This window comes from Lontra canadensis, unplaced genomic scaffold, assembly GCF_010015895.1.
Source record: "Lontra canadensis isolate GAN:19392208 unplaced genomic scaffold, GSC_riverotter_1.0 scaffold18, whole genome shotgun sequence".
Classification (NCBI taxonomy): domain Eukaryota; kingdom Metazoa; phylum Chordata; class Mammalia; order Carnivora; family Mustelidae; genus Lontra; species Lontra canadensis.
The window spans coordinates 17,550,021-17,570,652 of record NW_022631012.1 but is presented as its reverse complement, the minus strand read 5'-3'; the positions used below and the strand labels follow the sequence as shown (position 1 = coordinate 17,570,652).

Below are 20,632 nucleotides of genomic sequence, written 5' to 3'. Positions count from 1 at the left end.
CCTCAACAAAATAAAAGATATGAGAGACTAAGAACATAATAAGAAGAAATGGTAATTTATTTTCAAATCGACAAAAACATCTCTATTTATATCTATGTATAGACTGTATGCAAAGTACTATTCTTGGTATTTAAAAGCAGTAAGGAGGAGACATCATGAGTTGAATAAGATCCATATTTCTAAGGAACTTATAATCTAGTTGGGAAATAAACATTAAGGACTTGAAAAGTCAAATTATAGCACAAAAGCCATATAACCAAAATAGTATAAACAACACTGTGATACACCACATAATTAATTATCAGTTAGTGTCTAGAATAGAAATTATACCTGGATGTGTCACTGAAATTAGGTGGAGAGGTTTTAAGATATCAAATGCTTGAGTTTTCCCCCAGACCTCCTGAATTAAATAACTGAACAGTGTATAGGAGAATAGTGGGTATAAATTCAGAGAAGGGAGAATAGTTGGGGGGAGAGAAGACCTGACATTTTACAAACTTTACAAAGCTCCCCAGGTGATCCCAGTGCAACTTTTCATACAACTAAGTAGAGTAATATTGGAGAATCACTGCTGTGGGCCAAGATGGGCACCACTGGACAAACATCTCTACCAGTAAAGGTGGCATATGAACCAAATGAGCTTTGAGTTATGTCAAATTTTCAGCAGAAACTCACATCTTTTTCCCTCTCCACTGATGCCTACAAACTTTGGTTGAGAAATATTAGGCTAGATCTTGAGAGCAAGAGCGTACAATGCAGCTGAGAGGCTTCAAGGAGGGATAACCTGCATTGAGTTTTAAAGGAAAGACCTTCTTTGCCAAATGCACAATAGAAAAACTCGCCAAGGAACAGGAACAGTATGTATTCAAGAAAGTAAAACTGGATTTAGGTGATGCATTGAAGAACTGTTTAGAAGAGAGGGTTCAAGCAGGGGAACACTGGGTGGTGAAGAGGATCAGATTCCCTCTTTGGGTTCCACTGTGTTTTTATTATGAAAAAATGTGAACCCCGAGCCTAGGATTTTGTAAGTCTCAATTCAGTAAACTCTTTTACTTTTGTTCACTCGAGCTACACTCAAAAACGTTAATGCCTTATTATTTTCATTATAATCTGCACATCAAGGATATATTCTTGGCTATGATTTCTAATTTTTTTTTCATATTTCTTCTTTAAAGAGAGTGGTTCTAGGTTCTTTAGTCAATCTTATTCAATCTTCATACTTAATAGACAAAAGCCAGGACTACAATGACCTGGTTGTTGATGACAAAGTCCTGGTGCACAAGATGGCTTTGTTCAGACTGCCAGAAAGAAAAAGTAAATTTCCAAGATGATTATCAGTGTTACTGAAGATTTAATAGCTGGGGCTTATGGAACTTGAACCAAATACCAATACTGCAGTTACCTGAGTGAATGATTCCTGGTAAGATCAGGCTGACGCTCCTGTAGAATTTCAAAGATGTTGGGTTGGCGCAGAAAAGCAACAATCTTGTCATTGTAAGCTGAAAAAAATCAGAAATTATAACAATACTTTAAAAAATATATTAGGTTTACGCACATAAATCCAAACTTAAAAGTCTGGTATTTTTGGGTTAATGTTCCTTGTACTAAAAGTCATAGTTTGGGGCACTATAGATGCTTAAATTCCAATTTGTGTCTATTTGTTATATGACTATTGGACTTAGATCTAGTAGGTATGGCTTAAGCAATAATTAAACTCATCCAATAAATCATATTTATTATCAAATTGCAGGATGAGATCACTAACAAGATTCTAGATATTGCTAGTTTTTAGCTACTGTTTACCAAAAGCCTCTAAGCAACTGTTAGAAATGGAAAAGTATCTTCTGATAAAGTATCAGCCATCCAGAGAGGTAAAGAGGCAGAATGAGAGTTGCCCAAATACAGTAGCGCTCTGAAAACTGAAAACATGGATAAAAGAAATTGAAGATGACACAAATGAATGGAAAGGTATACCATGCTCATGGATTGGTAGTCTTAACACTTTTATATGTACATACTCAACACAGAACTCTACAGATTCAACAAAATGCCTATCAAAACACCAACATTTTTTACAGAACTAGAACAATCTTAAAATTTGTATAGAACCACAAAAGACCCATAATAGCCAAAGCAATCTTGAGAAAGAACAACAAAGCTAGAGATAGCACAATCCCAGACTTCAAACTAAATCACAAAGCTCTGTAGTTAAAACAGTGCAATATAGGGACAAAAATAGACATACGGATCAACAGGACAGAAAGCCCAGAAACATAGCCATGTTTACATGGTTACTTAATCTACAATAAAGGAGGCAAGAATATATAATAGAGAAAAAACAGTCTCTTCAATGAATGGTGCTAGGAAAACTGGGCAGCTACCTGAGAAAGAATGAAACTGGCCCATTTTCTTACACTATATACAAAAGTAAACTAAAAATGTATTAAAGACCTAAATGTAAAACCTAAAACTATAAAACTCCTAAAAGAAAACATGGACACTAATTTTCTGGACATTGGTCTTAGCCACATTTTTCTGATATGTGTCCTCAGGAAGGAAAACAAATGCAAAAACAAACTATTGGGGCTACATCAAACTAAAAAGCTTTTGCACAGCAAAGAGAACATCAACAAAATGAAAAGACAGTATACTGAGCAGAAGAACATATTTGCAAACCGTATATCTAATAAGAGATTAATGTCTAAAATATATAAAGAACTCATTCAACTCAACAACAAAAATAAAATAATCCCATTGAAAAATGGGCAGATGACCTGAATAGATATTTTTCCAAGAAAGACATAAAGATAGCCAACAGACACCTAAAAAGATGCTCAACATCACTAATCATCAGAGAAATCCAAATCAAAACCACAGTGAGACATCACCTCACACCTGTTAGAATGGCTAGTGTCAAAAAGACAAGAAATAACAAGTGTTGGCAAAGATGTGGAGAAAAAGGAACCCTTCTTTATTCTTGGTGAGAATGTAAATTGGTGCAGCCATTATGAAAACAGTATGGGGGATCCTCAAAAATTAAAAATAGATATATCACATACTCTGGTAATTCTACGACTAGATATTTACCCAAAGAAAACAAAAAACATTTTAAAAAATGTACACACCCCTCTGTTCATTGCAGCATTATTTACAATAGCCAAGATAGGGAAGCAACATAAATGTCCATCAATAGATGGATAGAGATGTGATTCTGCATATAATTCTATATTTAATAGAATATTACCCTGCAATAAAAAAGAATGAAATGGTTTTTGTCCTCTACCAAAATGTAGAGGACAAACCATTCATTAATTTTATGTGGAAATAAATGCCATTAAGCCACATGTAGGTATTTACCAAACCAACTATAGCAACAGCTACAGCACAACTGGCATTATCAACTACATATATAACATTGAAAGAAAATTGTATCTTTGTCAAGTCTAGCTAATGTCCACAGAAATTTAAAAACAGTTCATTACAATTCATTAAGAGCTCTAACAATTAAATTTTTATCAAGAAAAATAATTTGTTTCCTTAAGATTATTCATCTTGATCATATCTGTTTCTAATCAGAAATATAGATGTATTTAAGCCACAGAACTAAATGTCTGGATTCTCAAACATCAGTGATCCTAGTTCGGGCAACACTCTTCTGTTCATAAATATGTCAAGGAATACGCCTTGCTTAAACTAACAAATGATCAAACAAAAGAAATATAATGCTCTAAACATTTTCCAGTTCAAATTTCAGCTACATCATGTTGCCTATGTATACATATTTTAGTTAAATGTGAAAAAATTTAAAAAAAATACTATCTGCTCATAGAATCTCCCTGCAAGCTTGAAGTGTATCTAACAGTACAGTTCATCATATATAAATAATGAAAACACTTAAAAAATTTTTTTAGAAAATGCTTTTATAACTAAAATTTTGTCAGTGGGTTTTTACATTCCATCCATCATCAGAGACTAGATAACTTTTTGAGCAACTATTTTAAAAGGTTTTAAAATTCTCTGTGCAGTATTTAATATCCTACTAGGAAATGGCATAATAAAACAGGCTATTGGACTTAGATCCAAGATTTCTTCTTGTCCAGTGTTTGCCAAACTAGTTAAGTAATGCCATGGGCATTACTTTATATTTCATGTTAAAGTTTTCCTTAAAGAAGTGAAAATTTTAAGGTAAAAACAGACCAATGGACAGCTACTTGAATTTAAGATGAAGCAGGGAGCCCACACAGCCTCCTGCCATCTGTCTACTCCACCTGCCTGAGGGCTCCAGGTGTGAAACTGATCTACTTCAACCTTATCACGTGACTAATAACTCAAGTGTTCTTTAGGTCTATTTCCCCCAATTCATTTATTTTTATTTTACAATTTTGGAGTCTCTTCCTGCCTTATATTTGCTACAGATATCTAGCTCTCTACCAAAACCTTAAGAATGTGTCATCATTGCTTTCTTATTGTGAGGCTATTCTAGGTTCACACACTATTTATGTTCGGTCCCAAGCATTAGATATATTCTAAGTATATGCTTGTCCATTGTTAATTTGAAATGACCACATAATATATTTGCCTTAATAGCTTATCTTCCTTTAAGCTCAGCTATCTACTATAATAGCTCTACAAAGAAAAGGTAGAGTAATATAAAAAATCTCATCCCACGGGACCATATATGACATGAGTGCTTTGCGATTCAATCAGTTTCTTAGGGATAATGAAACAGCTCTCAGTACAGGGCAAAGGGGCAGCCAACAGGCCACATGATTCACACTGATATGAAAAGCCGAAGATAAAGATTTCTAGAAAGCGATGACGTACCCACTGGAACCATGTCCTGGTACTGCGGCCTACTGACTGTATTGAACGTACTCGATGGCCTGGGAAGAACCGGTGGTCCTGTATGTCGAGAATCTTCTCCTACCTGCAAACAGAAGCATCGTTTATGGTCTGCACCAAGACCCAGAGGGTTTAAATCAGCACACCGAGCCTGGTTGTTCAACATATCTGACAACGAACATTAAGTGTCAACTAACCAGAAATGACGCCACCTGAGGAGCCAACACTGGGCTCCCAAGAGCTCTGCTTTAGTGCTGAACTGGGGGGATGGGTCGGGATGTCTGTGTCCTTGAGAGGGGCTGAGCAGTGACTACCAGGCGGTACAGACGTAGTTCATACGTGTATAATCACTGGGGTCGTAGAAGCTCAACAGCAGACTTGTTCACCAGGAATAACCTCTGCTTTGACAGAACCCAAACCTGCAACAATACATCGGAGAGGGAACCTCGGAAGCACCAGGACCGTTATTCCTTCTTCCGGCCAAGGCAGGTCTGGGAACTCCCTGCACAGAGGCGGCCACACTGGCTCCGTGTGGGGTACTGAGGCAGTGTGTGAGCTCCTCAGAAGCAATCTCACGTGCCTATTAGAGCACCCGGTACAACAGCTCTTTCTGGTTTGAACCTCCCACACCAGGGAGCTAATCGCAGCAGGTGTGAGAGAGCTAAATAGGGTTGCCCCAACCTGAATTATTTATTGTACCTATTACAGATTTAGAAACCTGTACATACAACTCGATCAGCAAAAATGCCCTTGCACAGTCTTCTCAGCAAACTCTAGCATTGCGTTAGCTTCCGTTTTAGCACTGCCGTCCCCATGTTACAGAAGGCTTTTCAGACAACAGCAGAGAGGACGTATCAGACGGTAAGAGGGGGAAAAGGGCGAAATAACATAGTGGATTTAAAAATTGGTACTTTTAAAATAGAGCTTCTACTCCCACTTATTCAAAATTCACCACCATTTTATCACATTGTATCTGTGAGGTGTTTGCTGAGGGTTTTTCTGAAGGCCCTAAAACTAAAAATACCGTTCCCACTCCATGCTGCTTGCTTGTCCCTCAAGAATACTCTCCCTCTCTCTTCACAGTGTAGTTCAAACAGCCCCTCCTCGGTGAACCCTTCCCTTCCGTTCAAGCTGACTTGAAATGCACCTGCTCTGAGCTCCCACAGCACCTGATACACATCGGAGAAGCAGCTGCCATTATTACCATTTCATAAAGTGCCTTCATGTTTTTATTCATTTGTATTACAGTTAGTTTCACATATTTGCTCCTTAGTAAGAACAAGGAACATGTGTTATTTGTGTCCTTCACACCAGCCACTCTGTCGCTACCCTGCCAGTGTTTGGTAAGAATGACTCTGTTGGGTGGAAGATAAATCTACACTTCCACCACCTGTAATATTTGCTAAATGGGGATAAGAGAGTAGACAGAAAGACTCCCATGTGTGACTAGAAGTTTCTCGCTCTGCTTCTCTTGAATTATTGGCTTTGAAGAATAAACTCAGTTACTCTCAGAGGAGACTCGATCCTTAACGACACCTTGTTTGTCAGCCACAGAACTTACCATTTTAATACATGAACATATTCTTTCCCTCCTGTCAGTATGTGGTTATGCATCATTATTTCCCAGAACAGACAAACGTCTTCTCTTCAACACCTCACTTCCTCGAACCAGACCGGCCGACGGGGGACAAGGCCAGATAAGCGTGGGGAGCACTGCAGGCTACGCCACAAAGCACATTCCCGTCAATGATCTGACTGGGCTGCGGCTGACTGCTGAGTCTTTACAGGGTTACCTCTGTTCTGTGGCTCAGTCTCCTTCAACATGAAGAGCTATCCTCACTTGAATACGAATGGGTACTTTAGGATCCCTCTACCACAACAGGCTATTACTAGACTATGAAAATAACTAGAGAGCAGAAGCAAAGGAATTGAAAGAAAAAAGAGGGTAGCTGTTAATCTTACACAGAGTCCCAACCCAACCCAGCAGCCAGCTCCAGACTGTGAAGTCAAGATAGGGCAAGTGGCTAAAGTGCACTGGCCTTGTGATAAAGCCAGGCAGGGCCCTGATGATGGTACTTATCACACACAAGGTCCAAAGGTGAGAGGTCTGTTCTGCTTTTAAGATGAACGCTGTCCATATCGTCCAGTTCACCACTAATGGTTTCCATGGCAGCAAAGTAAAGATTTATTAAATACTCATAAAACACAAATATTTCTGTGCATACCTCATCCTGCAATAGACTCATATATCACGTTTATATGAGGCTCTCAAGTATCCTCTTCTACGTCTGCACTTACAGTCAGCAAACACACAAGCGTGTAAGTCATGAGGGGAAATTCCAAGAGTAGAATTTTGATGAATCAAATCCAGTTCTTTATCACGTTCATAACTTTTCTTACGAGAGGCTACAAAAATATCTGACCTACAGTATAATACTGAAAATATAACATGCACATAGACATGGAAAAGGCATGCTGGAAAAGAATCTTAATTTTTTTTGCTTGAGCAAAATGTATACCAAGCAATGATAAACATTCAAGGCATAAAGCCAGTATTAAAGAGAAAAAAAAGTTGACTTAGAACATTCCTTTTATTTAAGCTACCAAAGAAAAAAGAAAACAGGAAGTCATTATTTCGTTTTTCTTTTCTTTTCTTTGGTTAGGCTATTCGAGAGCCCCCATGTGGTTACCACGGTCACTGCAAGCCAGCAAAGTTAGAGTGAGGTAGGGCTGTTCGTAATTCCTAATTCTGCTCATTTTCTCTGGGCTCTTAGAGTTCATGAATCAACCCTCAGGTATCTGGTGACTTTAAAGAATTAGTGAGGACACCACAACCCCATAGCATTGGCTGAAAATTTTCATTCAACCCAGCAACCCTCAGTTAAAAAATCTCCCTGCATGCACCTGAAATTCAGCCCACTAAACGTTACATCTTGGGCCCTCTGCAGTTCATAGTCATGACAACTGGGTGTTCACGCCCTTGTGGGACACGAGCCTCCCTCAAACTTTGTTATGATTCGGTACACTACCCGTCTGACGTAGTTTTGTCCTACGAAGCTACCCTTAGGTATGCAAAAGGGCTTACCATCATCCTCTCTGGAACATTTTCTAACATTGAGAATTTTCTCTCACCATCTTCTGAATGTAAAAAGATTCCCCACATTCTTCCATCTTTCCTCCTAGATCTTTTAAAATTTGTAAATGAGGCTCTGCATATTTCCAGAGAAACCCTGTGAACATTCCAACACTTTCCAGTCTCCAAATGATAATCTCTAAAGCAAACTAGGGAAACAAGACAAGGCAATACTAAAAAGCCGGCCCATTTCCACCACGACCGCATGCCGTGGCCTCCACAAAGCGCTACCCCAGGTGGGGGGCGCGGGACTCACCTCGCCTGCACTGTGGCTGCGTTGCCTCGTCAGGTGCTGTCGGTGGACCAGCGCGCTCGTGGGTCTACTGCTCTGCAGCGGGAGCCGGGGGTCGATAAAAGTGGTGGTGCGGGAGTTGTGGTCGACAAAAAACGCCTAGGAAACAATCCCCTCAGTCAGTGTCAATTCGTGTCCCGCACTTGTCTTCACTCACCTATCACTGCACACGTTCAGGAAAAGACCGACTTTCGAGTAATGATCTTAGCTCCATTTTCTCATAATTTTAATCTCTGGGGAGCATTATTCCAGGTTTTAGGAAATACTCGAAGAGACAGTCATCAAAGATAGGATCTTAGAAAGGAGCCATATGAAAGGATGGTTGGGCTTCTCTTAACTGGTGCTATTCAAGCTCTTATGCTGTGGACGCTTATTACCAAGTTTTCATCAGCTGACACTTCAGTGTCATTGAGGTCTCCTACACGGTCAGCCCCCAGACACGTTCCCAGAGTAGTGTCTCCTCCATCTGTCCCATCGCAGCCTGATGACCCTCCTGTTATTTCAGGGCTTTCTCTTGCACATGTTAGGTAATAATTGTCTTCAGGTGTTCCACATCTCTACAACCTTATTCACTTAACTGGCACCTCAGGACCGAATGTTCTCTCTAAATGCTTTGATTGCATCACTGCTCCAATCCAAAGCTTCTGCTGGATACTCACTATCTCAAAAAAAAAAACAAAAAACCATTCTGACCCTTTGGCAGTTTTCCAAGATCTTAAAATCTCCTTCCCATTTGCCTTTCCAGTTTAATCGTTGCTTACACATTCCATACAAATTCTATCACCTACGATGACTTTGGGCAAGCCAAAAAGTTCTCTGAGCTGTAGATTTCTTATAAAAACACGTCTTTCTCATTCATAAAAACACCCCCCACCCCCCCCGCCATACTGTGAAAGGAGGGAGGAATCATGTCTATGGTGTTTACTGCAGAATCCCCCGATGATGTGAAGTCATGAATGAGCATAAACCGTTTCCCTCCCTGCAGTAAGGACTATATATAATGCAGAAAAGCCTTTTCAAATTCTTTTTGTTTGTTTAATTTTGAAGCTCTACACCTGCTATATATTGTTATCTTTAGGAGACAAAGGGTATAAGTCTTCAAAGTGAAATTTGCTCTAGGGAATAAGGAAGCCCATTATCTCAAGGACAATTAGAAAATGTGAGTTTTCCATGATCAGATAAAGTTTATTAGGTCATCAAGATAAAAGAGACTATTAGTAGAGTGGGGAGACACATTACCTATTAGTCAAGTGTCAGGGCACATGATATATGCCAATAACCTAAGCAAAAAAGAACTGACTTCTCAAACTAATGAAGCTCAGGTAACAAAGTACCTTAAAGACTAGGAAGGAAAACACCTAGACAAATCCCAGGTTTAGATGGTATATTTATGTCTATTAAAAAAATCACCTTTCCATTATGAAACAAAATATTTCTATATATACATACTCAGGAAATAGGCAAAACAATTTGTAGGTAAGCTCCCAAATAGTAAAAAAAAAAAAAAAAAATTTGTAAGATAATACCTTTAAGCAGTAGATGCACTAGAAAACAAAGCGGAGAAATATACTGATTGAGAATCCTTGCCAGTCCGTCCATCCTTCCTTCCCTCCTATTTGTTTAATTTAATTTATTATTATTTTGTTATTATTATGTTCTCTTAGCCAGCATATAGTACTGTATACTGGCTAGTCCCTTCTTTCAATATCTGATTTCCAGATACAAAGACTGAATTAAATGGAAATTTTCTAGGACATGATGCCATCAGCCTCACATCCCTGGGTAATGCTCCCTTTTTCCTAACATGTCAGGTGGAACATCTATCTACTCTGAGCTTATTAAAAAAAAAAAAAACAAAAAAAAAAAAAAAAAAACCCTCTAAAAAACAGAAAACACCAATGTTAAACTCTGTATAGGCCTAAATTGGTAGATTCTGGTCCCAAATGTGACACTAGTTCCCGTTTGATTTGGACTTCTAATACACTTATAAATCATTTCTGCCATACTATTCAAAATGTCATGCAATAGAAATTAATTTATTTTTACAAATGGGCATTTCAAAGTAATAGATATCAAAATCAGCCATATATCTTTATGAAATTAAGATTAAGTTTTTATTACTAAAACAATAATATAAGCTATGTTTTTTAAGGGAAAAATACAAAGAGTACTAAAATAGAATTGCCTATTTACTCTACCTAATTTCTCAGGAATGTTTTGAAGGGATAGATAACCATTTAGAAGTAACAATGATGCACTCTTGTAATTATAAGGACAAATGGGTGTGTACATCTAGGTCAGCTGTGATTTACATGCAGTGTCATAGTATAATTTGATGTTAAGAGGCTTGTCTAAAACCAATTCTCGAAAGAATGATACTGCAAATGCCTTGAGGGAAAGGACTCTTTCTTACCCACCCTGTTATCCAAGATAGCTTTTGGGAGTACATCTGGGGGAAAGATGGGGCCTTAGTAAATAATGAAACTTTCAAATTCTAATATCTTGTCTAAAGTACAGAGACTACTCACAACAAACTAATCAAATAATAAAAGCCATGTTCTTTTACATAAGCATAGAAATAATTAAAGCTCTTTAAAAAATAAATGAGGGGTGTGTGTGTGTGTGTGTGTGTGTGTGTGTGTGTTAGGTAAAAACCATGGAGACTTAAAAACTCTAAAACCACAGATAGGATAGAAGTTTTTAAAATACCCCACTATAGACATGAATTAATTACCAAGTTAAAACTTGAGAAGTGGGAGGCAAAGTAGTGGTTACATGGTTGGGATCCAAAAAAAGACAAGGCTGGTTCTGAGAGCTAGCTCCACCACTTACCAGTGACATAACCTTGAGCAAACTACTTAGCTCTTTTAAACCACAATTTCTTTTCTGTGAAATGGGGATAATAACACCAACATCAAAGGAAGATTAAATGAGATGGTTCTTATAAACTTTTTTAACATAGTACCTGTGACCTCTTAAATGTAACTATTATTAGGACTAATAATAAGTTCTAACGTCTAAGACGTTTTTCCCAGGATCACAATGCTTCTTGCTACATTTCATACACAAGGCTCAAAAAAATGGAGAACTAGGGAAACTAGATTTCCTGCGCTCTTCATAAGTGTATGTGGCCCAGACTAAGTTATGGTCAATGAGATGTAAACAGCGTGTCACATGATACTTCTGGAAAACCTCCTTACAAGATTTTTACAAGGTCAAGCCCTCTCCTGTCCTTCATATTTTCTGCTCCCTGAGATAAAGAGGAAATTCATGGAGCTCCAGCAGCTATAGAGAACCATAAGGATGAAAGAAAGCTGAGCAAAAATCAGAAGAGGCCAAGGCTCTTACACCTTAAAAGCCCCAGACTGTCTACCTCTGATTCCTTTATGTGAGTGAATAAAATCTTGTATGTTAAACTTTGTATGGGTCTGTCACAAGGCAGCCAGAACAAATCCTAACTGATACACTGAAGTCTCTGGGATGTAGAAGAAACATGGCCTTTCTAAAATTCAAAGCCTAGAAGAACATATAAACCAGCAACCACCATTATAAATAAAGATTTTCATTATTTGGTAAATAATGACATCTCATTGTTGTTCACCTTCAATATAGGTGGGTAACAGTTCTGATTTAAGTGAGATGTATAGTTGGGAACGAATAAAGCTGGGATTTGAACTTATCTTTCTATCTGACTCTAAAGCCCAATGAGTAGTACCTCTTTCCCCTCGGTCTCCTTCTCATATATCTTTTTGTTTCCATTCTGCTTTCTGCTCCCTATCTTTTCTGTTTCATGTTCCTCCCACTCCCCTCATACCTTACATTGTAGGTGATTTTAGAAAGCATTTAAGTATTTATTGAATTAGGCTGGCAATAAGAGCCACTCACAGTGCTGGGCCTTAACACCGTTTCACCACTGAAAAGGCTGCGACTAATGCCAGACAGCAAACGTTAATGCTCTCCTCAGTTAGCATCGCTGGCCAGACGCAGGCATGGCTATGGGTGGGGAATAGGTGCTATTTGTATCCCACAAGGGGTTCAATTTCAGAGTCAAATAGAATGTGCACATTGTTGATACATATTTTTTAAGTCTGCTAAGTACTTTGGGAGAAAGGTCTTGATTAAGACCTCTATCAAAATCCTATCACTAGAGCACTAACAGAATGTAGTGCAAAGAAACAATTACTTGGCATGCATTTTGCCTTTGCCCCACCCACTGTATGACCATGAACAGGTTTCCTTGGTACTTTGCTTTATCCCTATAAAAGGGACCACTCAGGTCACAGTTGAGTTGAGACAAATGTATCCTACTTTAAAGTAGAGAGAAAAGCATAGAAAAATTACTGTGCAAAATTTAGGTTTGCCATTTCTATTTGTGACACACAAATCAATTATGTCAGAAAAGTGGATCACTTTCCCACAGGATATCCTAAGTAGTTCAAGCCAGTAATGCAGTTGACCTAGTATTTTTTTTTTTTTAATGTGGGTCATTTTTTTATGTCACCATCTTAAATAACCTGCCTTTATTTATGGAAGCACTTAACATATATTAGTAAATTCTGTGTGGGTAAACAGCATGCTGAGAATGTAGACTATAGGAAAAAAAAATCAATTGTATCAAAAAATGGGTCTTTTTCAGGTTAGCCATAGCAAAGCAAATTTTGACCAACATAGATTACCTCCTGTTAAGCTTATTAAGGAAATTGACTCAAGCTTCACAGTGCTGGACCAACTAAGACTAACAACACAGTCAAAAACTGAAAGGAATGCAAATACACAAACTCAAATCTCATTTGAAAAACTTCTTCCCTTTCATTGCTTCAGGGCATGGTCAAGTCAGGAAATATGGGCTGGTTGGAGCCAAGTGGTATTTTAGTGAGGCCAAACAAAATATGCTTCTCTCTTTACACAATTCTTTTTTTATTTTTTTAAGCTTCTATTATTTTAAGAAAAGAAAAAGCCATCAGTATTTGAGAAGAAATACCAACCTCAGGCTCAACAAATCTAAGTCACAGAAGTTTGAAATTGTTTCCAGTTAACATTCTGCCAAACCAGGAATTCCATATTAAAAGACCATGTAAACAAAATAAAACAAGCACTTGTAACTATGCTACACAAAGAAGATCAGATCTTCTATCTTCTTCCAAAGAGCTATGGAAAAAGCAGGCAGTTCAAGATGGGGGCACAAGAAGACCCTGAACTCATTTCCTCCCATAGACACAACAAATCTTCAGCTACATATGAAACAATTCCTTCTGAAAAGAACTTGAGAACTAGCTGAACAGCTACTCCACAACAAAGAATTCCACCCCCCAGTGTAGCAACCACTGAGTGGGGGTTCACAATGGAACTCCTTGATGAGGTGTTTTTGCCTGACATCAGGTACCCCAGCCCTTGGAACCTGCACTGGAGAGACAAGCTCCCAAAACATCTGGCTTGGAAAACCAACAAGACATATCCAGAGGAACCATAGGGCTGTAGGGAACAGAGATTCTGCTCTTAAAGGGCTCGTGTGCAGGCTCACTTGCCCTGGGATCCAGCACAAAAACAGCAGTTTGGAAAGAGCCTAGATCATATGTGAAGAAATTCATTTATTAATCTCAGAGCATCTGCCAGAGGGCAAAAGCCTGTTGGGACTTTCTCTAGGAAAGGAGGTACTCATGGATGCCATTTTTGCACTCTCACTTTGACTTGTTAGGGCCAACCCTCCACCCTCACCCTGCCTTATTCCCTCACACTGCTACTGCTACAGGCCAGAGGCAGCAGGTGAGCACCCCAACCCCCTCACTGCTTTTGCAGGCCTGTCTCCTTTCCAGCTTCCCCCACAGCTCTCCAAAGCCAGTGGGTGTGGGCAGCCCACATAGGGGGTAGCCACTGAGTACTTGGCTCTGGTGACCAGGGGAGATTGCATTTCTGGGCCCCGTGGAGTTGAAACTAACAGAGAGGCAACTTGAAACACAATCAAGAACTAGGGCAAGTTTAAATAATAAGGTTAATTGCCCACACAGGGACACCCCTTTAAGACTGGGAGAGACAACTCTTTTGCCTAACACATGGAAACAGAGAGTCAAGCAAAATGAAGAAACAGAAAGAATGAGATAAAATTCCAGAAAAACACATTAAAGAAATGGAGATAAGTAATTTACCTGACAAAGAGTTCAAAGTAGGGTCAAAAAGATGCTCACCAAACTTAGGAAAATGGATGAACATCGAGAAAACTTCAACAAAGAGACAGAAAATAAGAAAATGCCAAAGAGCAGTCATAGAGCTGAAGAATACAATAACTGAACAATAGCTGAATACAATAACTGATAATACATTAGAGGGGTTCAACAGCAGACTAGATGAGGCAGAAGAATCAGTGATTCAGAAGACAGGGTAGTGGGACTCACTCAAATGGAGCAGCAAAAAGAAAACAAAATGCTTATAAGTGAAGATAGCTTAAAAGACCTTTGGGACAACATCAAACAAAATAAGATTTGCATTTTAGGGGATACCAGAAGGAGAAAAGAAAAAGAAAGGGGCTAAAAACCCATTTGAAAAAATAATGCCTGAAAATTTCCCTAACTCAGGGAAGAAAGCAGACATCCCGATCCAGGAAGTACAGAGAATGCCAAACAAGAGAAACCCAAAAGACCCACACTAAGACACATTATAATTTATATGTCAAAATTTAAAGAGGAGAATCTTAGAAGTAGCAAGAGAAAAGCAACATGTTACACAAAAGGGAACCCCCATAAGACAATCAGCAGATTTTTGAGGAGAAAACTTGCAGGTCGATAGGAAGTGATATGACGTATTTATAATGCTGAAAGGAAAAAGGCTGTTATATATGAGCCTTATTGTAACCACAAAGTAAAAACCTATAGTAGATATGCAAAAGATCATGAGAAAGGAATCTGAGCATTATACTATAGAAAACATTTAAAGCACATAGAAGAAAGAAGAAAATGGTAGGAACAGAAAGGAACTAAAAAAAGCCAGAAAATAAACAAAATGGCAATAAGTACATATCTACCAATAATTACTTTAAATGTAAATGGACTAAATTCTCTAATCAGAAGACAAAGAATGACTGAATGGATAAAAACAAAAGACCTATCTATATGTTGTCTACAAAGGACTCACCTTAGATATAAGGGCACACGCAGACTGAAAGTGAAGGGATGAAAAAAGATACAAACAAACCAAAAGAAAGCTGAAGTAGCTATATTTACATTAAACAAAACAGACTTCAAAACAAAAATTGTAATAAAAATCAAAGATGGACATTGCATAATGACAGAGGGGTCAATCCAAGAAGATATAACATTTGTAAATATCAACATAGGTGTACCTAAAACAAATATTAATAGACCTAAAGGGAGAAACTGACAGCAATACAGTACTACTAGGAGGCTTTAATACCTGAGTTACATCAATGGGTAGATCATCCAGAAAGAAAATTGATAAGGAAATATTGGCCTTATATGACACAATAGACAAGATGAACATAAGAGATGTGCATATAAAATTCTATCCCAACGTAGCAAAATACACAGTCTTCTCAAGTGCACAAGGAATATTCTCCAGGCTAGATCATATGTTAGGCCACAAAATAATTTTCAATAAACTTAAGAAGACTGAAATCATATCAAGCATCAATAGTATGAAGCTAGATGTCAATTATAACAAAAATGGGAAAATCACAAATATGTGGAGATTAAACAACATGCTACTTAACAACCAATGGGTCAATGAAGAAATCAAAGGGAAAATTTAAAAATGTCTCTAGACAAATGAAACCAGAAATAGAACATACAAAAATCTATGAGGGCAGCAAAACCAGTTCTAATACAGGCCTACCCCGTGACACAAGAAAAAACTTAAATAAGCTATATAGATAGATAGATAGATAGATAGATACAGATAGAGAGATAGATAGATAGATACAGATAGATATAAATATAGATATATATACCTAAAAGAACCAGAAAAAGAACCAATTTCAAAGTTAATAGAAGGAAGCAAATAATAGGGATAAGAGAGGACATCAATGAAATAGAGACTAAAAACAATAGAAAAGATCAATGAAACTAAGAGCTGGTTCTTTGAAAAGATAAAACTGACAAACTGTTAGGTAGATAGACTAAGAAAAAAAGGGAGAGGGCTCAAATAAATTAAATCAGAAATGAAAGAGAAGAAATTACAACTACTACCAAAGAACTACAAAAGAATTATGAGAGATAATTATACACCAACAAATAAGAAAAAACAAAAAGGAAAACCTTGGAGAAATGGATAGATTCTTAGAAAAATACAATTTTCTAAGACTGAATCATGAAGAAATAGAAAATAGGACTGGACTGATTATTGGTAATGACATTGAATCAATTATCAAAAAACTTCCAACAAACAAGAATCTAAGACCACATGGCTTCACCAGTAAATTCTTCCAAAACATTTAAATAATATTTAATGCTATTCTTCTCAAACTTATCCAAAAAATTGAAAAGAAAGGAGTACTTACCAAATTCATTTTGTGAGGCCAGCATTAACCAATACCCAAACCAGATAAAAATACCACACAAAGAAAGTTACAGACCACTATCCCTGATGTACACAGATGTAAAAATCAACAATATATTAGCAAACCAAATTCAACAATACATCAAAAGAATCATATACCATGATCAAGGGAAATTTATTCCAAGGATGCAAGAATGGTTGAAAATCTGCAAAATCAATGTGATATACCACCATAACAGAATGAAGTATAAAAATCCACGTGATCTAGCAGTTCCACTTCTATCTATCCAACAAAAATGAAAACACTAATTCTAAAAGATATATGCATCCCCATGATCATTGTACCATTATTTACAATAGCCAAATATGGAAACAACCTACCTGTCCACTGATGGACAAACACACAAAGAAGATATGGCATAGATTATACAACGGAATACTATTTAGCCAGAAGAAAAGAAGGAAATCTCGCCATTTGTGGCAACATGAATGGACCTTGAAGGTATTATGTTAAGTGAAATAAGTCAGATAGAGAAAGATAAATACTGTGTGATTTCACTTATACATGGAATAAAAAACAAACAAAACAAAATTTATAGATAACAGAATAGATGAGTGGTTGCTAGAGCAGGCATAAAGGGTGTAAAATAGGTGAAGGAGTTCAAGAGTTACAAATTTTCAGTTATAAAATATGCGTCATGGGATAAAATGTACAGCATGATGACTACAGACAATTATGTTGTATTACAGATTTGACAGTTTAAGAAAATAAATCTTAAAAGTTCTCATCACCAAAAAATGTCTGTAACTTTGGTGATAGATGGTAACTACACTTACTATGGTGATCATTCTGTAATGTATACAAAGGTGAATCATTATGTTGTATACCTGAAACTAACACAATGTTGTATGTCAATTACACTTCAATTTAAAAGAAAGGAGAGCTATGGAAACAAAAGAAGAACAATTTATAAGATAGAAGCACTGCATATTGAATCTGTTCTTCTGGCTTCTCTACAAAGTCTTAGAAATGCTTAAAAAAAAAAAAAAGAAAAAAAAAAAGAATAATTGCTCACACAGTCTCTCCATTCCAAAGTATATATCACTTCTCAGCTCCTGGCTCCCTCCCTAGTACTTCTCCAATTATTAGGAATAAACACATTATTATTTTCTCTATATTATACCCCACAGAACCCTTAATGATTGCAGAAATGAAAAGGCTAAATGATACAGTTTATTATAAGTAAAAAATAGTCATGCTAATGTTTTCCACCACTTCGTTCAATTGGAGGGAGTGATCCTAATCATTCCATGACATCTGTATCAGTCACAAAAAAGTTAAAGCAGGTTATACTGTTAGACTACTATGATCAGAGACTTAAAGCTTCGAGGAGACAAAACAGGAGTACATGGTGTTCAGGCTAGAGTTCTGGAAACAGCTGGTCAGTTAGCAGATGTGGGTAAGTCCAATATTCCCAACACTTTAAATATAAAATGTGAGCAAAAAGATATTTTATATGTTGGGAGTGGTAGATTTAGGTGTTGGAAATATAGTAGAAGACTCAGTGATATGCTGGGGATGGTGTCTATCAGCTCATAAGAGCTGATTGTGAGATTTTAAGAGAATATGCTGACAGCCTGAAATGGGCTATGGTGGGAGAATTCACCCCATGGAAAGTGGCAAATTCTATAATCAGCCTCCCTCCACGCTTCCCCTTGAGAGCCTGTTTTTTTTGTTTGTTTGTTTGTTTGTTTTTAATTTACAATAGAAGACTGAGGATGGTGTTATCCAAATCAGCCCATTTTAGGTAAAGCAGAAAGTCACTGCCATGAAATTTTAAAATAGCATATTATATTTCATAAAAAAGATCCAGTACAGATTGCGAAGACAACTATTTAAAAATAAGAGACAAAGGCCATCTCCATTTTTGGGTAGTTCTTTCAAGATTCCATGAGTCTAGCATGTTACTCAGAAATACACTCCCCAAACCAATCTTTGCTCTCTTCTCTCTTTCAAAAAGATGCGCTGTCCCAGAAGTAGTCTTTCCTGTTGCATCCTACTGACATGAGTTAGTATTTAATCTAACACCTTTTTACTCTGTTAAAAATCAGAAAGAGATCATTGAAAATCCACATGCTATTTACAGGTTTAGAATTTAATTCCATCTCCACCTGGATTGCTGCATGACTTCAGCTTATTAAAACAAGCAGCCACCGCAAAGAGATACTGTTTCAAAGCAATTAAAGAGATGTGCCACAAAACTAACAAATGTATTCATCGAACTAGCAAAAAGCTGTTTTTCAAAGTGTAGAGCTTATCTTAAGATATTTTAGGGATTCACTTGAGACTTCCAAATACTAAGTTGCATTTTACTCATTGAAATGAACCTGACCCCATAAATTGTAGCTATCAGCTTCATGTGGGATACAACCAAAATCTGTCATCACTGGGTCAACTTCTGCAGCCACATCAGCTATTACGGTCTTGTAAAATGAGAATCCTTCAGTAGGCTCACACTGTGATAAATTTCACTACAAAAATATTTGTTCTCTTCTCAAAATCAATCCTCATAACCATAACTGCTACTTGCCATGGTCATCTAAGTTGGGTATTTGGACCATTCTGCTATTCAAACCCCCAACCTGATATCCAAAGTCACAAAATTCTATGGTTACAAAGTTTGAATATAGAAATGGATGTCGATTTAGATAGGAGATAGATCATAAGATTTTTGTAGGGAAAAACACAAGAAACTATGGGAGAAGATATTTCACTTTAAATAAAAAGATGATTCGCATTTTTATTTAAAAAAATGAAGTTATTATATTATTACTTTTATAGTTTCAAGTTTCTTAGTACAATTTAGTCCCATGTAGAATGAGCCGGGAAAAACACTGTTATACTGCTTGAGAGTACAAAACAAAGAGGCAAGGGGGGAAAAAAGTTATTTCATATTGAACATCTGGAAGGGGGAGCAAAAACTAACATTCTTTTCTAAAAATTAAACCAAATGATAAGCTCATTGCATGAGCTTAAGAAATAATAAGCTTTATAGTATTTTTCTAATTATCCATGCCATTTTGCATCATTCTCTATGTTACCCTTAACCCTCTGCAATAGAGTTTCTACTGGTAATAACCTACTGACATGAGTCTCTGATGGTTCATTTCATATGTCAGTTCTACTGGGCCACCAGGTACCCAGACATTTGGCCAGACATTGTGGCTGTATCTGTGAGTGTGTTCCTGGATGATTAACATTTGAATCAGTAGACAGAGTAAAGCAGATGGTCCTCCCTAATGTGGTCAGGCCTCATCCGATCAACGGAAGAGCTCCTTAGAACAAAAAAGGTGAGAAGAGGTAAATCCATCTGCCTAACTGAATTGGGATACTGGTGTTTTCTGGCTTTCAGACTCAGACTGAAACATAAGCTCTTCTTGGGTCTTGAGCCTGCTGGGCTTTGGATTGGAACTTACACCATTAGCTCTCAGGTGTGTTTCTCTCTTTCTCTCTCTCTCTCTCTCTCTCACACACACACACACACACACACACACACAGAAAACTTAACTTATATAGAATCTCTTAAAATTTGCCCATTATTTCTTCATAGGAATCAAACACACCTGCCTGGTATATTCCTATCTCCATGACTTCATTTTCAGTGTTTTTCCTCCCCATCCCCTATCTTCTCTTCTCTACTATCTCTTTTTATCAAAATTGTACTCATTAGTCAAGGTTCTGTTGTAACGCGAATTTTGCTAGGAAACTTCCCAGGTATCCCACACCAGAATGAGGTCGTCCTGCGCCGAACCACTGCAGACGCTATTCTAGAGCACACTCTGTGTTCTTTTATAGTCCA

General features: G+C 37.4%; 1 protein-coding gene and 1 non-coding gene across 4 annotated transcripts in view; one reads left to right on the top strand and one right to left on the bottom strand.

Annotated features, from left to right (window-relative positions):
- Positions 1-20,632, bottom strand: part of HECW2 (HECT, C2 and WW domain containing E3 ubiquitin protein ligase 2) — a 352,056-nt gene that overhangs the window by 62,672 nt on the left and 268,752 nt on the right. For all 3 annotated transcript variants that reach the window (XM_032860185.1, XM_032860184.1, XM_032860186.1), the window contains 3 exons: positions 8,232-8,366; positions 4,825-4,927; positions 1,403-1,499 (listed from right to left, as the gene is read on the bottom strand). In XM_032860185.1, the coding sequence (XP_032716076.1) occupies positions 1,403-1,499; positions 4,825-4,927; positions 8,232-8,366 (335 nt within the window). The remainder of the gene's footprint in view (positions 1-1,402; positions 1,500-4,824; positions 4,928-8,231; positions 8,367-20,632) is intronic.
- LOC116869273 lies at positions 7,779-7,881 on the top strand. The gene has a single exon (XR_004383014.1). It is a non-coding gene; the product is annotated as a small nucleolar RNA U13 (small nucleolar RNA).